This window comes from Rutilus rutilus (assembly GCF_951802725.1).
Source record: "Rutilus rutilus genome assembly, chromosome: 6".
Classification (NCBI taxonomy): Eukaryota; Metazoa; Chordata; class Actinopteri; order Cypriniformes; family Leuciscidae; genus Rutilus; species Rutilus rutilus.
In genome coordinates this window covers 40,561,665-40,582,292 of record NC_140214.1, presented here as the reverse complement: position 1 = coordinate 40,582,292, position 20,628 = coordinate 40,561,665, and the positions used below count along the sequence as shown (strand labels likewise).

General features: G+C 41.6%; 2 protein-coding genes across 2 annotated transcripts in view; one reads left to right on the top strand and one right to left on the bottom strand.

The window, feature by feature from the left end:
- Positions 1-20,628, bottom strand: part of LOC311291359 (uncharacterized protein) — a 796,365-nt gene that overhangs the window by 152,182 nt on the left and 623,555 nt on the right. The gene's annotated exons all lie outside the window — the stretch shown is intronic.
- Positions 4,248-20,628, top strand: part of LOC311291423 (uncharacterized protein) — a gene marked incomplete at its 5' end in the record, with an annotated part of 543,326 nt that continues 526,945 nt past the window's right edge. The window contains 4 exons of the mRNA XM_084410458.1: positions 4,248-4,297; positions 4,398-4,571; positions 6,112-6,285; positions 12,967-13,140. Coding sequence (XP_084266584.1) covers positions 4,248-4,297; positions 4,398-4,571; positions 6,112-6,285; positions 12,967-13,140 — 572 coding nt within the window. The remainder of the gene's footprint in view (positions 4,298-4,397; positions 4,572-6,111; positions 6,286-12,966; positions 13,141-20,628) is intronic.

The window sequence follows — 20,628 nt, the reverse complement described above, 5'->3', positions numbered from 1 at the left end:
TAAATACTCTGTTGACTTTGATTTTCCATAGGAGTTTCATACATCAATCGATTCTGTTAAATGTGTATTATTTTTCTGTATACTCACAATAAAAACAAAGTGTTGTGCTTTTCGCCAAATTAAGAAAAATAATCACGGAGCGAGTTCTGCCTTCTCTCTGTCCGTGTAGTCCATTCTGAAACGCGTCCGAAAATGAATCATAACTCAGCAAATACTTCTCACACAGGCACGTGATATATGTCTTTATGAAGCTTGAAATCTCTTCTTTTAAATTAAGTAATTAATAAAAAAAACAAATGTTTTCAACTCATGTAATCCGTTTGAAAGCAAGGAGAGGTACCGTTTTTTCCTTCTGCCTAATTATCTCTATAATGAACTGAGGCCGCCCCGCCCCCGGCGCTATTGACATGGTAAATAGTTTAGGTGATCTATGCTTCGCACCCGCCCCCCGATCAATGCCTTGAAAACACGAAGTTTCATCAGATCAGATTCACTGATAGTTCATCGCGTTTAGAGAGGATGGCGCGTTTCTCCGGTAAAGACGCTCTTCAGATGATTCTGGACAGCGAGGAATAACTCACCTTGGCTTTTCCTCAGAGGAAGATTGTAACTCAGACAAACGGCAGCATGTTCAAGAGCGAATTGATCACGCCGAGTAAACACCGAGTTTTCACGTGAGTAAATACGTGAACTCAAGTGGTCTAGTGGTAGAACATTTGCCTAGCGTGTCAGAGGTTCTGAGTTCGAATCCGCACTCATATGGTTTTTTTTTTTTTGTCAAATCAGATTATGTTTATCAGTGGTTGTATATCAGGCAGAGACATGTGTGTGTGTGTATTTTGTTTTGTAATTTCACTGGAACGAAAAGAGAGTCTCCACAACGGATTGAAGCGCGCGTCCGAGTGAAGACTGCGCGAGCCTAAAACAAACACAGTATCCGCGTCTGACTCGCGGGAATCCACGGCGCAAACCTGTGAGGGGCTGTGTTTTCTCGTTTATATTCCTTTTAGCATTTTAGCATTTATATTCCTTATAATAAAAATGAAAGACCTATGTTACAGACATATGAAAGACAACATTTCGTTGATTAGTTTTGGATAGATTATACATTTTTACTGTAAAATATCTGCCACCTCAAATAAGCTTTTATTTGCCAATTTTTTTGTCAAAAATAATCAAATAATCAATCAAATCCTTAACTTTGAAATATGTATGATAAAATGTATACTTTAGTTTGTACAAAGAAAGATTACACTTGAATTGTTGTTTATTTAAATATTTACAAGGTAGATGTAAACAAACTATTAAAAGGTAAATATAAGACTTTTCTTTAAATAATTTTTATTGTGTTTTATTAGTGACAAATTTGGGGAGAAGATAAATATTCCAAAACTGAAAATACAGTATGAGAATTAACTGCACAATTACATGTTTTCCTTGGCTATTATAGGCCAAATTGCAAGCACAATATGTGGAAAAATAAAAAAGAATTGAGATGCTTCCAACTGTTGCTCTTGCATTCTTGTGGCTCAGTGACTCACCTGAATGAATGGCTCATTAAGTATGCGGTCCTCAGGTGTGAACCACTACATATGCATGATCTGTGACGCCCACTCCGCATATGGCCTTTCCAAACAGAAAGTGCTTTGCAAAATTCAAATCAATGTATTGTGTTATGTGAAGGATTAGGCAGGGTGATTTTCACATAATTTTGAAGAAAAAACACTAGGCGATGACATCCATTAGACAAAAGTCTTATTGGCACATATTTAGTGTGTGTTTTGTGGTCTTATTTCAGAAACTTTAGTTTTTAGTTTTTTCAATAACCACGCATAAACATTATTCTCTCAAAAATGCAGACATGTACATTCTTGTTGCTCACATATTATGGTAGCCCTGTTTGTGCTAAATAGTGTGTAATTTTTTTTTGCCATTACTATGTTTATAAGCAACTGAAAAAAGCACAAATGTCAGGGCATGTCAGAACATCTCAAGGACCCCAAAAACACCTCAGACCCCAGAGGGTTAAGCTGGTTCAAATCATACTTATCTGACCGCTACCATTTTGTCTATTTAAATGAAGAAAAATCGATCATAACTCCAGTAAACTATGGAGTGCTGCAGGGATCTGTGTTAGGCCCTCTGTTATTCTCAGTATATATGATGCCACTTGGAAATATTATAAGGAAACATGGAATTAGTTTCCATTGTTATGCTGATGACACTCAAATATATATTTCATCACGGCCAGATGAAAACGCTAATTTATCCAAATTGACAGAGTGTGTTAAAGATATAAAAGATTAGATGACGCGTAATTTTCTTTTATTAAATCCAGACAAGACAGAGGTATTACTTATCGGTTCAAAAAACCGCCCACAAAACCTTTCACAATACAACTTTAACATCGTAGGATGTCCTGTTACTTTATCCTCTACAGTAAAAGACCTGGGTGTTATACTCAATTGCAACTTGTCTTTCGAAAATCATATTTCGTATGTTACAAAAACAACCTTTTTCCACCTTAGAAACATTGCTAAGCTACGTAATATGCTATCAGTTTCTGATGCAGAAAAGTTAGTTCATGCATTCATGACCTCGAGACTAGATTACTGTAAGGCCGGTGACACACTGGATGCGTGGCGTAAGCGTCTCAGCTGCGTGGCGTGTCCGTTTTTATTTCGGCTCCCATGTTAACAGGTTAGAGCTTGCACACTGCCTGCGTGACACGCGCGTCTCAGGCGCAGCTCGAGCCGCGCGGAAAACGTGTGCATGCTAGAAATAGAACCGACGCCTATTTTTCACGCGACACGCAAGCGTCTTGGAAGCGTTTCCAAGCAAAATTGAATAGGAAAAGATGTTTATATGACATTTTGACACGAATACATATTAATAAATGTCATTTTGATGTTTGAAAGTGTCTAGGGTTTGACATAAATGCAAATATAAATGCAATTTAAAAAAATATTATCGATTTTCAAATACTGCACCTGTCAATACAGAACGAAATATTCTATAGTCTATATTGCCGTCAACACTGCCGACGTTGTCTTTGCTGCTTTATATTTATGTTTAACATGAAGTATAGGCCTTCCACAACTCTCTCCCCATATGTCAAATATATCACCAATATGTCACCTAGCAGCAGCAGCGCCGCGTCAGACACGCTTCTGGTGTACATGGAAAACGCCACGCAGCTGACACGCAACAGAAACGCCACGCTCACGCCACGCATCCAGTGTGTCACCGGCCTAATGCTTTATTAGCTGGTTGTCCTGCATCCTCAATAAACAAGCTACAGTTAGTCCAAAATGCCACCGCTAGAGTTCTTACTAGATCAAGAAAATATGATCATATAACACCGATTTTATCATCACTGCATTGGTTACCTATAAAGTTCCGTATTAATTACAAGGTATTGCTACTGACTTATAAAGCCCTAAACGGCTTAGCTCCAGTCTATTTAACGGATCTTCTATCGCCCTATAATCCATCGCGCTCTTTAAGATCACTAAATTCAAGGCTTTTGGTCATACCTAGGATATCCAGAACCACCAAAGGAGGGAGAGCATTTTCACATTTAGCCCCAAAACTCTGGAATAGCCTTCCTGATACTGTTCGTTGCTCAGACTCGCTCTCCCAGTTTAAAACTAGATTAAAGTCGCATCTCTTCAGCCAGGCATTCATATAATATTTTTAATCTTACAGTTCAAACTACAATCTGGCCTCTAGTTCATAAATGCCAGAGGAGAACTGGCCCCCGACTGAGCCTGGGTTCTCCCAAGGTTTTTTTTTTCTCCATTGGGTCACCTGATGGAGTTTTAGGACACCATTAGGTCACTTGATGGAGTTTTTCGGTTCCTTGCCACTGTTGCCTTTGGCTTGCTCAGTTGGGGATATTTTGGGGATATTTAATTTGATTTTATCAATCAATAAATTCCACTAGAAACAAACCTTGTTGTATTATTTTAATTTAATACTGTGAAGCTGCTTTGATACAATCTGTATTGTGAAAAGCGCTATACAAATATACTTGACTTGACTTGACTTATTGGTAATACTTATGAGTGCTTTTATTATTTTCAGTGATGTGCACCCTATACATATCTGTTCACATCTCAACAAAGTGTGTTTTAGGGGGTTTCATGACCCTTTACAAATGATATGAAATGAATGAGTAAATTAACATAAATGGATCAAGACAACCTTTGAATTGTCACAATGTTGGTAGTATATTTATATGAACAATGTGTAGTCTTTCTCTGTGTTACCTGAACCTGGATATCCCTGTTTATTTGTCAGCAAAAGTCTGCTGGATGAAGCTAAACAGTGTTTAGTAAACACGTTAGTTGATCATCATAAATCTGATTCATTTTCTTTTCTGTTTCTGTCTTCAGTCTGTATAGATGCAGTTTTACAGAGGAACAGAGTCTCATCCTGACTTCAGCTCTGAAATCAAACCCGTCACACCTGAGAGAGCTGAACCTGAGCGGGAATAAACTAGGAGACTCTGGAGTGAAAAACCTCAGTGATCTACTGATGAACCCACAATTCAAGCTGGAGAAACTACAGTTAGTATCATTATACTGTACAGCAATTACAGTGTGACTGAAGTGTATTTATTTGAAGACAGCAGGGCTTATGTTTAATTGTTTATAGCAGTGCACTTTCTGGGTTTTCCCTATTGCTCACATTTTTATGTGTTTATTATCTAGGTAGTAATTGTTTAATTTCCAGCATTTGATGCAATGTACTGATTGTGTACATGCAGAAATCTGCCTTTTCAACAGAGAATAAAGAAGAGAGACGTCAAATAAATAGTTAAAATGAAAGAGAAGAAACAGTATCTGCCAGCGCACAGAACTAGTGTGACTGGGTTTCAAAACAGACTATTGGAAACTAAATGCTGCTGTAGCTCTTCAATAAGATGACCATCATAGATGTGAACTATTGTTATTTATCTGTCTTCAGTCTGAGTGAATGCAGTATTACAGAGAAACAGAGTCTCATCCTGACTTCAGCTCTGAAATCAAACCCGTCACACCTGAGAGAACTGAACCTGACCAGGAATAAACTAGGAGACTCTGGAGTGAAAAACCTCAGTGATCTACTGATGAACCCACAATTCAAGCTGAAGAAACTACAGTTAGTATCATTATACTGTACAGCAATTACAGTGTGACTGAAGTTTATTTATTTGAAGACTGCAGGGCTAATGTTTCATTGGTTATAGCAGTGCACTTTCTGGGTTTTCCCTATTGGTCACATTTGTATGTGTTTTTATCTAGATAGTAATTGTTTAATTTCCAGCATTTGATGCAATGTACTGATTGTGTACATGCAGAAATCTGCCTTTTCAACAGAGAATAAAGAAGAGAGACGTCAAATAAATAGTTAAAATGAAAGAGAAGAAACAATGTCTTCCAGCACAGAACTAGTGTGACTGGGTTTCAGAACAGACTATTGGAAACTAAATGCTGCTGTAGCTCTTCAATAAGATGACCATCATAGATGTGAACTATTGTTATTTCTCTGTCTTCAGTCTGAGTGAATGCAGTATTACAGAGAAACAGAGTCTCATCCTGACTTCAGCTCTGAAATCAAACCCGTCACACCTGAGAGAACTGAACCTGACCAGGAATAAACTAGGAGACTCTGGAGTGAAAAACCTCAGTGATCTACTGATGAACCCACAATTCAAGCTGAAGAAATTACAGTTAGTATCATTATACTGTACAGCAATTACAGTGTGACTGAAGTTTATTTATTTGAAGACAGCAGGGCTTATGTTTCATTGTTTATAGCAGTACACTTTCTGGGTTTTCCCTATTGGTCACATTTTTATGTGTTTTTATCTAGATAGTAATTGTTTAATTTCCAGCATTTGATACAATGTACTGATTGTGTATGCAGAAATATGCCTTTTCAACAGAGAATAAAGAAGAGAGACTTCAAATAAATAGTTAAAATGAAAGCGAAGAAACAGTATCTTCCAGCACAGAACTAGTGTGACTGGCTTTCAAAACAGACTATTGGAAAATAAATGCTGCTGAAACTCTTCAATAAGATGATCGTCATAGATGTGAACTATTGTTATTTCTCTGTCTTCAGTCTGAGTGTATGCAGTATTACAGAGAAACAGAGTCTCATCCTGACTTCAGCTCTGAAATCAAACCCATCACACCTGAGAGAGCTGAACCTGAGTGCGAATAAACTAGGAAACACAGGAGTGAAGCACTTATGTGCCGTACTGAAGGATTCACACTGTAAACTGGAGAGATTGAGGTCAGTCACATTCACATACAAGAATCAAAATGCTTAAAATCACTTCAACAGTTTAAACTAAAACACTTTATACTCAATATCTCACAATGAGTGTGAGTTCACATTATATTTCTGCAAACATTTTCACCTTAGTATTTTATGATCTGGTGAAATAAAGATGAAGATATCTCTTCCTCTGTTTTATTTGTTTATGAAGATGATGTGACTTTACAGAATAAAGAGTTCCCTTTCAGTCGAGAACGTCAGACGTAGTCGACGTCGACTGAATGGGATCAAGCAAGGGAGCCAATTGTCTTCGAGCATGCGAGCACGAGCAAATTAAATTTTGCGTGCTTGATTTGCATCACACACTCCACCCCGCGGAGCGGGTATAAATACGGAAGTGGATGCACGCACTAGTTGCTTTTTGCTTCGGAGCCGTTTGTGTCTCTGAAGAGTGTTGTTGAGTTTCAACGAGCGAGTGTGTCGGTGCTTCTTCAAGGAAGACTCTCCCAGCTGCTGATGATTCTACAGCGCGAGTGTAGCGGTGATCGCGAGCTTTGAGCTTTCAACTGCTGTTTTAGCAGCAACCAAATTTCTCTTTGTGTTTGTTTGTCTGGTGGCTGGTTAGAGGGCGGAAAAGTGAGTGCTTCAAGTTCACTGTTCAGTGTTGCCGCGGTCATTCCCCTGTGTGCTCCGGCACTGGTGAGAGTTTTTCACTTCCTGAAAGAGCAACACGGGTGCGTTTGCATCTTTTTCAAGATGCCTTTCCACCCGTGCGTTTCTGGATGCGATCGTTTCCTGTCCCCCCATATGGACGGTCACAATGGTTGTTTCACGTGTTTGTATTATATATGTGTATGTAATGTATGTGTATATATGCAGCACGTTGAGGCAGCTTTTTGTGGATAGTTTATGTTCTCATTGCGAGGATATGACTATCGCGATGTTGTGATCAAGACTCGCCTGCATGCGTGAAGCTGGGCCCACTACCACGCCCCACTACGGCGCCATGTGGGATGGGTGATCAGAGGATCATAGTGAGGCTTCCCCGCCCGGTAACCAGTCCCCGTGGGTTCCTCACTCCTCTATCACATCGCAGCCGGTGGAGCCCTGTTTAGCACGCTGGTCCCTCTGTAATGGACCAACCAGCGGTTTCATTCGTGGCCTCTCCAGGGGACAGGATGCTGAATGCAGCATTGGAGGGTGAGCTGACCTCTGGAAATGATGACTCGGCTGCGTTATCTCCCTCTGGGAGTGTAACGTTGCCCGAGCCAGATCCATAAACATCAGCTATGCTGAATCGGGCCGCCGAGGAATCTTCCACGTGTCCCGAACAGTCTCGGTTGGGTGATTGGTATCTCGGGACGGGCCGCGCTGGTTCTCAGCTCGCCGCCCCAGTGCCTTTCCTTCCCGAAGTGCATGGAGAGCTTACCAGGTTGTAGACGGCACCTTTCTCTGCCAGAAACTGCCTGAATAAGCTCCCCCCCCCCCTCGCTACCCTTGATGGAGGAGCGGTGAGGCTGTCCCTCCAATGGAGCGGTCTGGCGTGACACAGGTGCACCTGTGTCTGGCGGCCGCTGCTTTTTGGACGCGGCCCCTCGTCTCCCCCCTAGGGCCTGTGAGTTCTCGACTGTTCCAACGGGCAGAGCCTACAAAGCCTGCAGGCAAGCTGCCTCCTCTTGCGTGCCATGGCGCTGCTTCAGGTCTATCAGGCTAGGGCACTCATGGACATGTACGAGGGTAGTCCAGATCGTGCGCCACTTCTTGCAATGCTATTTACACATTTGATAGCCACAAAACTGGCACGACCAACCAGGCACGGCGCCAGGATTCCAGTTTTGGATGGGCCAGACCAATTGTGGGTGGGCCTTAAATAAAAAAAATAAAAAATAAATTAAATTAAAAAAAACGTTATCCAATCACTGCTTAACCTAATAAAAAAACATTGACTAATATAGCCTACTGTTATATTATCTGTGCGTATATGCCTACATAATATAGATTTTAATAGCTTGATGCTCTTTAAATATTTTGTTGCATTGTTAAAAGTTTCGGTGAATAGGACAGACCTATCCGCGATCGCTCTCCATGGTTCTGACTTCTGACCAAAGAAGAGCGCTTTGGAATCTCCATTACGCATCATACGCATCATACCTGGGCTGCATTTTCCGATAACATTGTCTCTTAGCGCGCTACGAGGACTCTTAAGGTATAACTTAACTAAAGGTATACTACCACTAAAGGTATATCATTGCTAGGCGTCTTCAGGGCTATCATCCACTCGCGAGGCAGAGGCGCTGAAAGGCAGAGGCGCTGGCGCCCTTCTAGCAACGGCGCTGTTTTTGGTAAAACATGATTTTGACGACTTCATTAAGTTTTGTATTATAGAAAACTCTTTTTAAAAGATTTTCGTTTTGTATAAATTGTATCTTAATTTTGATCAATGTTTTATCAATCAATTGCCCGTATTTAATAAATAAGAAGCAAATATATAGCAGACAATGTAATAAGGCGCCGGCACGATCACTTGCATTGCATGTGAACTGGAGGGCGCCGAAACTCAGCTTGTGCCTCACAGATTTGAGAAATATAGGCTATATATTACAGAAAGCTTGAAATGTCTACTTTTAAATGAAAATATTTAAACCAAAATAAATAGGCTACTCTCTGATTATGTAATCCATATGAAATGTGCATTTCTCTCTGACGTTCATGGCGAGTCCGCATCGTCAACTTCATCTTTGCAGCGATACAGAAAACACCAGTTTATTACTAAACAATTAAATGTCTCCTTGCTAATTTAGACACATTCATAATCATTATTTACCGGTTCTTTGTGGCAAGCTTTATGCGTGCGGTCAACGCTTATTATCCTGTAGGCTATAGCCTATTTAAGTTAAAAATTAGTCGGAGGCAGCCCTTATTCCACATATTTTCGAATATATACCCATTCTGGGTTGAGCGAGCGACCTACGGAATGAGCGAGCGGAGCGGAATATTTAGAAATGCGCTCTCCGCTCACGAGCTCTGATCGGAACAAACCCGAACCTCACTGTCTGCTGAACTTGCGCAGAAACATCAAAATAGACATAGCCAGCTTTTTAAAATTGTTTTTACAACTAAACATTTAGACTATTTTAGTACTTATTGACGATTTTTTATAATTCTTGACAAAATTAGAATATATTAGCCTAAGTTTTTTATTATTATTATAAAAATTTTTTAAGTGCCTGCTCCACAGGCTGGATTAATGGATATTATAGGCCAGGGAGGCTGATGGGGGGCGTATGGGAGGGGGGGCGGTCACACCCCCCGCACCCCTAGTTCCTACGTCTATGGCCCAATGACGCTACGATGAGCATTTACTACTTTTAAAAAATGCGGGTCAGGAAACAGGTCGGGTACAATATTTTCTTTTTCTTTTTTTGCGGTCCGAGTTGCAGGCGAGTTAGTTGAAAACGTCGGTCGGGTGCGTCTGTGGTTCCCTGGTCCGTTTTTTTCGAAATCTAAAACGCTTCCAACCGATGCCCAGCCTTGCCCATTCGGTACCTTCAGACCCGGCTTGCGATTCATTTCGCTCGGCTTCCGCCCAGGCTCAATGATATTCATAATACCTAGGTGTTGAGCAGAAATGCTCCTAAAAGATATTTTAGTGAGATCCATTACACCTAGGTGTTGAGCAGAGCTCCTGTCCTGTGTGTGTGCGCCGCAGTCCTACTGGCGAAGGATGCGTGCTAGCCGTTCCCTCCAGCCGGTATGGAGTTTGGCCTCAGAGCCTGTACTTCTTTGTACCCTTATTATGTGGTGGGTTACGACCATCGTGGTTCTGTGTCAACTAATACGGGCCCTTTTTCGAAAGCCTCCGTTCACTTGTAAACACAGAGTTGCATTCTCAATGCCCCGTTCCCAAGCTTGGTCTGCAGCATTCGACCTGAAAGACGTGGACTTCAGATCTCTATTCTTCCACTCCACAGGCTCACTGTGTTCTTGCATTTTAAGATACAAAGTATCAGTACATGGTCTCACCCTTCGTGTGCTCCATAGCCAGTTGGGTGTTCAGGTCAACTGAGAAAGAGTAATCTCGCCCAAATTCTGAGTTTCTCTTTTCTAGTATGGAGGTGATCTCGGTCTAGTGCATCTCTCAAGTGAGGTGTACCAGCTCAGTGCTATTTAGAAGTGAGAAAGGGTCCCACTGAAACTTTCAGAGGCTCCTGGGGCATATGGTAGATGCAGCCGCACGGCTTCCTCCATATGAGACCGCTTCAGCACTGGCTTGATACAAAGTCCCTTAGGTGGCTGTGGCAGAGCGACACGTTCCCTGTAAGAAAACAAACACTCTGGCCTGTCACCAAACCCTCAGCCCATAAGCAGACCTTTGTTTCCCCGGGCTAGTCGCTCCTGGAACAAGAGTCCTCCAAATGATGGCTGAGGGGCCACGTATAAAGGGCATGCAGTAACAGAGCTCTGGGCGCCTCTGACTGCATTGGCATTTGTTGCCTCGAGTAGCGTACAGTCCCTCGCTTCGAGACACCGCTGCTCAGCGAGCGCGTACTGTTCTGACAACATTGCGACCGTCGAGCTGCGCTCCCCTTGCATGTTGCAACTCGCCCGCCACCTCCTCCTTGGAGTCAGAAGCTTCTAAGGACGCTTCATTCCACCTATCCGGCCTGCTCAATCGTGCCGCTCACAAGCCTCACGACAGCCTTCGGTCCGGATACAGTGGAGACTCCATCCCCAGCTGGCCAGCTGTTCGGACCACTTCGGGGCCGCACAGCCACGTCTGATTGCCCCTCCGAACTTGTCCTACGCCAGTTGTTTCTTCTCTTGTCTGAGAGGATATCCCTCGACATAGACTCTGGCCACAGCTGCCCCTGGGCTCTGCAGAAATGTGTTCCCCAGTGAGCCTTCTTGGACTATGGTGCTAAAATCAGGAAGAGAACAAGTTCAGTGATCTTCATCACGCTCAGGTGTTGAGCAGAAATGCTCCTGAAGCTCAGTGATCCCTTCACATCTGGTGTTGAGCATTGCTCCTGTCTTGTGCAATGGAGCAGGTCTTATTAGTTGCCCTTATTGGCCAACCAACCTCCTCCTCTCGACAGCCTTCCTGACACCTTCCTCTGAGCACATTCTCAGGGATGGGGCACGATGGCACCTTGGAAAGACCTTGGAAAGTTCCAGGTCTGGTTCTAGTAAGAACGGGACACGGAGGTTCTGGTCTACCGCAAGAATTGTTATGCAGTAGAGACCATCACTTCTATGAACACCCTCTAGAAAGACGCTTGCTCCTCTAATAGAAGTCGAACCTGTTTGTTGAATTGAGTCTTCTTTCCGTGAGGAGATCCCAAAGGTGTTCGATCTTTTCAGTGCTCCCTTTAAAAAAAAAAACAAAAAAAAAACTGCTTATGGTTGGAGTGTGGGCTATCCCCTCCACCTCAAAATGTTGTGGCTTCTACATTTGCGCACATCATGAGGCAGTGGATTCAAACCCAAGCGGAGTGCAATTTGATCGTCAGGTCCCTGAGGCGAGCAAGGAGATAAATATAACGCCTTGCGTCCCCTCCTTACCCTCTTGGATCTTTTTCTCTGGTGACAGAGATCGCCCCTGAGCCATCGCAGGCAGTGAGTTAAAAAATTTCAGTTTTTTAAGAAACAGTTCTCCTGCTCGCGTGGTCTCCACTAGAGGGTAGGGACTTGCTAGCTTTCGGTCAACGAATTGTGCCTGGAATTCGGTCGGCTAACTCTCACAAGTTGAGACCCCGGTCTGAATGTGTACCCAAGGTTCCTTCCTCTCCTACGGGACCAGGTGGTGAGCCTGCAAGTGCTGCCCCGGAGGAGGCAGACCCAGCCCTGGCTTTTCTCTGTCCATCTGCCTCAGTGTGGTTATACGTGATCAGAATGCAAAGCCTAGACCTTAAACCAGCTCTATCTGTTATGGAAACCAGCAGAAGGGAAGGCTATTTCCAAGCAGAGGTTTCCAAGCAGAGGTTGGCACTTCAAAGTGCCTTCATCTTGGTGAGAAATTCCAAGATGCACTGCCACCTGGGCGGTGAGCTCCTCCTAAGTGAGAGTACTGCTCCCTCCTAGGCGTTGGCATACAGTGCCTCGCTGAACAGATGTTAAATAGAGTTGGGGGCTGGGCGACACCTATACACATCTAGCATGTGTCTCGAACTGTTGCTTCCCGTGGGCTCCCTTCACATGAAGCCAGTTCACCGTAAGCACAGTTCGAAGGGTCGGTCTTTTACCCAGGCACTGGAAGGTGGCAGCTCTAGCAGCGTTTTCAAGGGTTAAAGATCCAATTCAGTCAACGTCGACTACGTCTGATGTTCTCGACTGAAAGGGAACGTCCTGGTTGCGTATGCAACCCACCGCTCCCTGAAGGAGGGAACGGAGGACGTAGTCCCTTGCCACTATAGCTGGACCACCGCTGACCGAGTTCTCACAGCTCCTCAGCATAAAGCAACTAGTGCGTGCATCCACTTCCGTATTTATACACGCTCCGCGGGGCAAATCACGCACGCAAAATTTCATTTGCTTGTGCTCGCATGCTCGAAGACAATTGGCTCCCTAGTGTGATCCCATTCAGTCGACGTCGACTACGTCCTCTGTTCCCTCCTTCAGGGAACGGTGGGTTGCATACGCAACCAGGACGTTTTCTTTTCTTCTGTCTTATTTTCTGCTCTCTCTCTGCTAATGTAGTTTAAGCTCCTGTGATATGACAGATGAAGGTTGTTCTGATGTGACTTCAGCTCTGAAATCAAACCCATCACGCCTGAGAGAGCTGAACCTGAGCGGGAATAAACTAGGAGACTCTGGAGTGAAAAACCTCAGTGATCTACTGATGAACCCACAATTCAAGCTGGAGAAACTACAGTTAGTATCATTATACTGTACAGCAATTACAGTGTGACTGAAGTTTATTTATTTGAAGACAGCAGGGCTTATGTTTCATTGTTTATAGCAGTGCACTTTCTGGGTTTTCCCTATTGGTCACATTTTTATGTGTTTTTATCTAGATAGTAATTGTTTAATTTCCAGCATTTGATACAATGTACTGATTGTGTACATGCAGAAATATGCCTTTTCAACAGAGAATAAAGAATAGAGACATCAAATTAATGGTTAAAAATGAAAGAGAAGAAACAGTGTCTTTCAGCACAGAACTAGTGTGACTAGGTTTCAGAACAGACTATTGGAAACTAAATGCTGCTGTAGCTCTTCAATAAGATGATCATCATAGATGTGAACTGTTGTTATTTCTCTGTCTTCAGTCTGAGTGGATGCAGTATTACAGAGAAACAAAGTCTCATCCTGACTTCAGCTCTGAAATCAAACCAGTCACACCTGAGAGAACTGAACCTGAGCTGGAATGATCTAGGAAACACAGGAGTGAAGCACTTATGTGCCGTATTGAAGGATTCACACTGTAAACTGGAGAGATTTAGGTCAGTCACATTCACATACAAGAATCAAAATGCTTAAAATAACTTCAACAGTTTAAACTAAAACACTTTATACTCACAATAATATCTCACAATGAGTCTGAGTTCACATTATATTTGTGTAAAATTCTTCACATTCATGATTTGTTTGTAAGATAATCTCTCTTCCTCTGTTTGTGTCTTTCCAGTCTATATGACTGTGGCATTACAGATGTTTCTTCTTTAACTCAGTCTTTGACTAACTCAAAAGCCCTGCAGTTTTTAAAAGAGCTTGATCTGAGAGGCAGTAAGATGGGATACTCAGAGCAGCGGCTCAGAGACGTGATACGAGACTCAAACTGTAAACTGAGGTGAGGAAACATTTCTTTGAGATAGTAAAGAGATCTTCATTTACCTCTGATATGTGAACAAACCTTTCAAACATTCGTGAAAGGAAATTATCATTAAGCTTTATTGCAACAAAGGGTTTGTGTGTGAACAAAATGTGAAGTTATTGAAATGTTTAACACAAAGGAGGAAAGAGAACAAAAGCTCACTGTCACAGCTTTATACATCAACACCTTATTAACTGTGTCAGTAGAAGTGAATAATTTCAGTGTGAAAACAGACATGGTCAGATTGTAGGAAAACGCTGCACTCCTGCTAAAATCAGTGCAGTTCCAGCTTCAGCTCACAGCGTCCAGCTCACATGAGAAATGTCTCGGTCTCTAGTTTGTTTTTACTGTGACAAGCAACACGTCACACCATATTACACTTACTTTACTCTCAGTTATTTACTAATAGCCTACAAACATGTTTAAACTAGAGGACAAACGGCTTTAACTAAAGGTTTGTGTTTGAACTCAAAATAACATTTGTATTTGCTCCCTGTGGTTTATTCCATACGCCGTACACTCATTAGTTTCTCCTTTACAGAGACTCAATAGGAGTCGCACCGACACACACAGACAAACATATGAACATGATTCAAGTTTTAAATCTATTATATTTAAAATCACTAATATCTATGCAAGACCATGTAAAGTCTGTAATTAATCTGATTACAGGAATTCAATTTAACTTACTTTTACAAAAAAAAAAAACAGTAATTGAAATATAATGTAATAATTAATGTAATAATACTGCATTAACATTAGCTCAAATGACATTGTAACGATCACCAGCTGGAGTGCCTCTGAGAGTCCAGAGGGCACTCCACACCAGACTGATCACTTCACAAAACTACAATTCCCATAATGCTTCATACCTGGGACTGATTGCGCACTCACCTGCATCTCATTCAGAGCCACGGCCTGTAATTCCTCAGCGTTTACCCTATCCTACTGATCTAGTTGCCGACCTCGGATTGTTATCTCACTTCTGCCTGCTTGCTGCCTGTCTTGACTTGGATTGCCTTTGGATTATTGTCTCTTGCTGCCTGACCCGATCTTTTGCCTGTTACCTGACTACTCTCTCTGTGTTGATCTCTGATTTCCCTGTTTGCTGTTCTCTGACCCCTGCCTGTTGGACGTTCCTTCATTAAAAGCTGAAATTGGATCCTACTGAGTCTTCCAATTCATAACAGATATATAGGGAATTTTAATAATCAATCACGAATATGATTAATATATATCGCATATTACAGTTACATTAAATTATCGAAGCTGAAAATAGATCGATTGTATATATGAATGATTACCACAATGGGTTATGGTTCGTCATTAATATATCAATAGTCTTATTACAGATCGATTGTATGAGACAACTTTCAATGGAATTAATGTAGTTACCGAACAATCTGTTTGTCCAGCAAACGGCCGTAAGATTAACTTATCAACTTCTCAATAAAGTTATCACTTCTTAAAATTCCAGGAAAATTAGTTCCTGGCCATGGAAATTATTCTCCTGTCCTTATAAAATTTAGGTTACTGAAATAGTAACAAATCGTAAAGCTTTGTAGCTAGGATCAACAAATCAGGGACTTTCCATAATGTGAGCATACAGACAGAATCAATCGAGGATATATTGGATTTTAATAATTGAACTAATAATACATCGATTTACAGTTACACACGGAATACATGTATATACAACAGAAACAAACAAACAAAAACATTACCAAACGAACACGAATTAATAGAGGATGAGAGAGAGAGATCAGAAAGGGTAAGAGAGTGAGAGAGAATGAGAGAGTGAGGATGAGCGAGAGAAAGTGAAAGCAAAATGTCAGGATGACAATTTTCACAGTTAACTCTTGAGAGACACCAAGATTACAATGCTCAAAAGCAGACACAGCCTTAGGTTTAAAATGAAGGTTTGATATACTTGCATTAAAGTCTTTGTGCGACTGCAAAGGCAGCGTGCGTGTGTTCCTTTAAGAGCTGGGCGTTCTTCTCGTACTTCTGGAGCAAACGGAGTTCGCGGGAAGTTTAAAAGTCTACTCAAAGTTAAGTTGCCGGCTACGTTCACTTCACTGAACGTAAGACAAGGTCCGAGGACGAAAATAAAGACAAAGATTTAAAGAAAAGAAAAGAAAAACGGAGAAGACTCCTTAAGGAGTTGTAGAACCAGAAACCTCTCACTGACAAAGTGCTCTGAGAAATTTCCTGTGTCAGTCTCTTATGGAGAGGATGGGTTCACGCCTCTGTTTGCGCGAACAACCAATGACCGTCCGAGAATCTGAAGTGGGAAAAGCTTCCTTTGTCCTGTCAGACGGTTCATCTACATAGTTTATGACGGCGTTTAGAATTCATCATTTCTACCCAGAAAGATGGTACACATACTGTAGAATAATAAGTTTGACTGTAATCTCCTGTATATGGTTGGTTCAGTCAGAGCGAGACGGTTAAACAGATACCAAGAATGAAATATAAAACAGTTAAGGATACAAAGTTACAATCAAATGCACGATTATAGGCATTTAAAGTTCGATTAACACACGATAAAATTGTAGATACTCCAATATGACATGGTCATATAAAATGCAACACAGGAATATATCAAACATTTGGAAATGTCTGTATATGAGTAAGTCCATGGAAAGTCCATGTGTGTGTGTGTGTGTGTGGAATGCTCTGTGTGTCCATGTGTGTGTGTGTGTGTGTGTGTGTGTGTGTGTGTGTGTGTGTGTGTGGAATGCTCTGTGTGTCTCTGTGTGTGTCTGGAATGTCACGTAGAAAGTCCGTATCTCTCCTGTGGATCTCTTTGAAGCTTGCACAGCTAGGAAAAGATGCTGTGTTGTGTTGTTCTGGTAATACTCCAAGGTGCAATAAAGTGTCGGGAGAGACCATCTATTGCAGACTAGCTGGAGCCTAACGCATGATTTGTATTTGGGAGTTCAGAGGCTAGAAGCTTTAGTAAGCTTAGCAAAGAATGTGTTTAGAAAAACACAGAGTCCGAATTTGTTCATTCAGAACAAACAAACGAATGATTCATAGCCCAGTCGTTACAATAATAATTTGCACTTTGTTCCACTGAACACTGATTGCTTTCTCTTCTGTTCCACTTTACAGAGTAGATGAAGATCGATCTGCAAACGTCAGTGGATTGTTTACATCAAGGTTTAAATCTGTGAAACGGAGATGAGAGGAGCAGAAACCATCAGGTGATCCACAGAAGAGTCTCACTACTGTCTTTGAGGAGAAATAAATGTGTAAATGTGTTTCATACGTGGAAGAGACTCAGACTTCACAATTAAATAAAGCAGCGTGTGTGTTAGCATGCGTATTAGAAACATGTGATATTGAATGATTCATGTTGGTTTATTATTCAGCCAAATGATGGTTTAGTTGTAATTAAAGGTGGAACAGAGGAAGAAGCTCAGATGAGTGTCAGCAGAAATCTTCACTATCAGGCCTGCAAATATAATAATGTTTGGATTGAACTCATCCATAATTATTAAAATATTTCTAATCATGAACGTGATTGTCAAGTATAGCAATAACATGTTTCAAAAGATATAAAGTTTACATGTAACTTTTAAACATTTACATTTTCTCTCTAACATTTTATACACAGAATATCTTTATTGTTATTGTTTTATTGTATATGAAGTTAGTTATGTGTGTGTCTGTTGCTGATGCACAGATCTACAGTATATTGTCTTTGTTCTGTGGATGAAGTCTCTTCTCCTCTACAGACCGACTAAACATTTTTACCAGTTAACAGCATTTGTGTGTGTTTCACTCGCTCCTCAGATAGCAGACGGATGTGGGCCACTTCAGGCAATGATGCGGCACTGCAGGCCTTCTTATGGCCCGGACTAAATGTCTGTGAGCCTGAAGTGGCCCACATGTAAAATGGTAAATATGGCCCAAATATCACAAACCAGATGTGGGCCACCTATGGCAAAAATGTGGCACAATCGACAATGACTAATCTGGCTGTAAACCAAATATGGCCCACATATGTTGCAGCAAATGTGGCCCAGTTATTTTAAAACATAACTGGGCCGGTTTTGGCAAAGATGAGGGACAGTAATCACTGTGAATCTGAATGTGAACCTAAAGTGGCCCACACATGACACAGCAAATATGGCCGATAACATTGCAAAATAATTTGGACAACATTTGGCAAATGTATGGCACAGCCAGCACTGGCTAACCAGGGTGTGAGCCTTATGGCACAGTAAGCAACGTGTGTGTGTGTTGTAACGGCCACCTAATGTTATAGTGTTCATGACGTGAATGTTGTATATACCTTTAAGATGACACATTATTGTATGCGTGCTGTTCAAGTGAGCGCGCGCGCAGTGAGAAAAGAGGAGAGAGATGACCGCTCTACCGACTGCTCCTTTAATTTACTGTGTTTACTTTCTACTCTTATTTGTAGCGTGTTTTCAGAGTGTTTTCCCCTGTTAATATTCGCTCTATGACATGTATGAGAAGAGTGCATTTAACTGAGAGGAATCATATAAAGACTCGTGGAACTACCGTCCGTTTGCGCTGTCTTTTCTATTCATTCCTGGGCAGACTCAAAACTCTGACAATCGTTACAAATTGGCGCCCGAACAACTGGATTCACCGGTCATCTTTGTTCTTTATCTACAAGGAGGTTCGGATTATTATTTTTTATTTTTTTTGGAAGAGGTTTGTCGTTGTTGGAGTTTTACCATTCCACCGTGCTGACTAGCTTGCTAACTACAGTATGGACACCATGCGGTCGGTGCGTGACTGATTTTCAGGTGATGTTGGTGTTTTTTTGGTCAGTTTTGACTGATTGTTGATACTATTTTCGTGGATCGCCCGAATATTGACTGTTTTGATAGTATATAAACGTTTGGACGAATTTTTGTTTTTGTTTTTCTCTCTACGTTTTTCCTTGTGGATCAATAACTGAACTGAGTTATATTGTGCTGCATCGTGACATAACGGTTAAAAAAAAAATCTGACATTTATGCACGAATGACAATAAGGAACGGTGGAAATTGAAGATTGTGTGAAAGAATACTCGTCTGGGACTTGGTTTTTCTCTTCAAATTTTTTTTTTTTTTTTTTGGTGTGCATATCTGTTCATTTCAAACCAGCACGTGCGGAATAGATTGCATTTGGAAAGGACACTTGGTTGAGTACATTTTTGTTGAGACTATCGTGCAAATCACTAATTTTTCATAGTTTTTTCTGATACTTTTTTATGTGGGTCACATTGCTGTGTTATACTGTTGTAAAACATATTTTGGTTTGCAGTTAAAGGGGAAAATCAAGGCAGACCTTTTTTTTTTTTTTTCTTAGGCTTATTTTACATAAACAGTGCTGTTTTTCTTGTGGGTGTGGAAAAGTAACATTTCACTTTTCACATTTCAGTTAGTACGGCTTTTGACTCATATTTGTGTAAATTTAATGTATTTTGATTTATTATTTGCATTAATTAATTGATTGTGATTTCATACATAATGGCTACTCACCCTGACTTTCAGTCTGACTTTACTGACTGGCCCGCAGATGAAGACTCTTTTCTACAACAGGGAGCGTCACAGCATACTGTTGAAGATTTACAGTCTCAGAACAAGCTGTTACAAGCAGAAGTGGCAGTGCTGCAGCGGTGCCTTCGCGAATCGATTGACCTACAAAAGGACATGATGGACCGTTTAGCACATCAAGAGTGTACCGTGCCTGTTACCCCATATCCAGCTCCCAGAGCCAGCTCAACTCCTTACAGTTTGGGGCAAGCTAAGTCAACAGCTCAAAGTTCAGTGCCAGTCAATGTAACTTATAGTACTGCACCTACATTTTCTCAGCCACTCACTGTGGATATGAGTGCCACAACAAATGCACTTACTGCTATGCTTAACCAATCACGGCTCGAGCCACCCGTGTTTGCTGCAGATGGTTCCCTAAATCCTGAGGAATGGCTTCAGTCTCTCAACGTGTATAGGACCTCCCTGGATCTCTCAGATGTCCAAATTCTCCTTGAGCTCCCACGTTTTTTGTCAAAAGAGCCAAGAAAATGGTTTGCTGCACTAAGCACACATTTGACCAGTTGGAATCAGTTCTGTGAGTTCTTTAGGACTGTCTTTCTGCCTTCGGACAATCAAGAACGTGTCCTGAGGGGCATTTTGGACCGTATGCAGATGCCGGATGAGCCACTGCCGACCTTTGTCGCTCATATGTTGGGTGAGTTTCGTAAGCTAAGGTCCCCTCCACCTCAACTAGAGCAAATAGACTTGATAAGGAAGCATGTGCTTGAGAAATATAGAGTCGCTCTTTATGGCACACCCATACCATCAGTCATGGACCTTCTTTTGCGGGCTCACAAGCTTCATGCAGTCCTTGGTCCAAGTTTTGAGTGTCCTCCACAGAGACAAGCTAGCAGTACGCCTAAAAGGGATGTTCACTGTTTTAAGTGCTCCTTGCCAGGATTCACCACTCGTACTTGTCCAAATTGTAGTCTAGGAGAAAGACCGCGTTTGTCTCAAATGGAGCCCCCAGAACCCCAGAGAGAT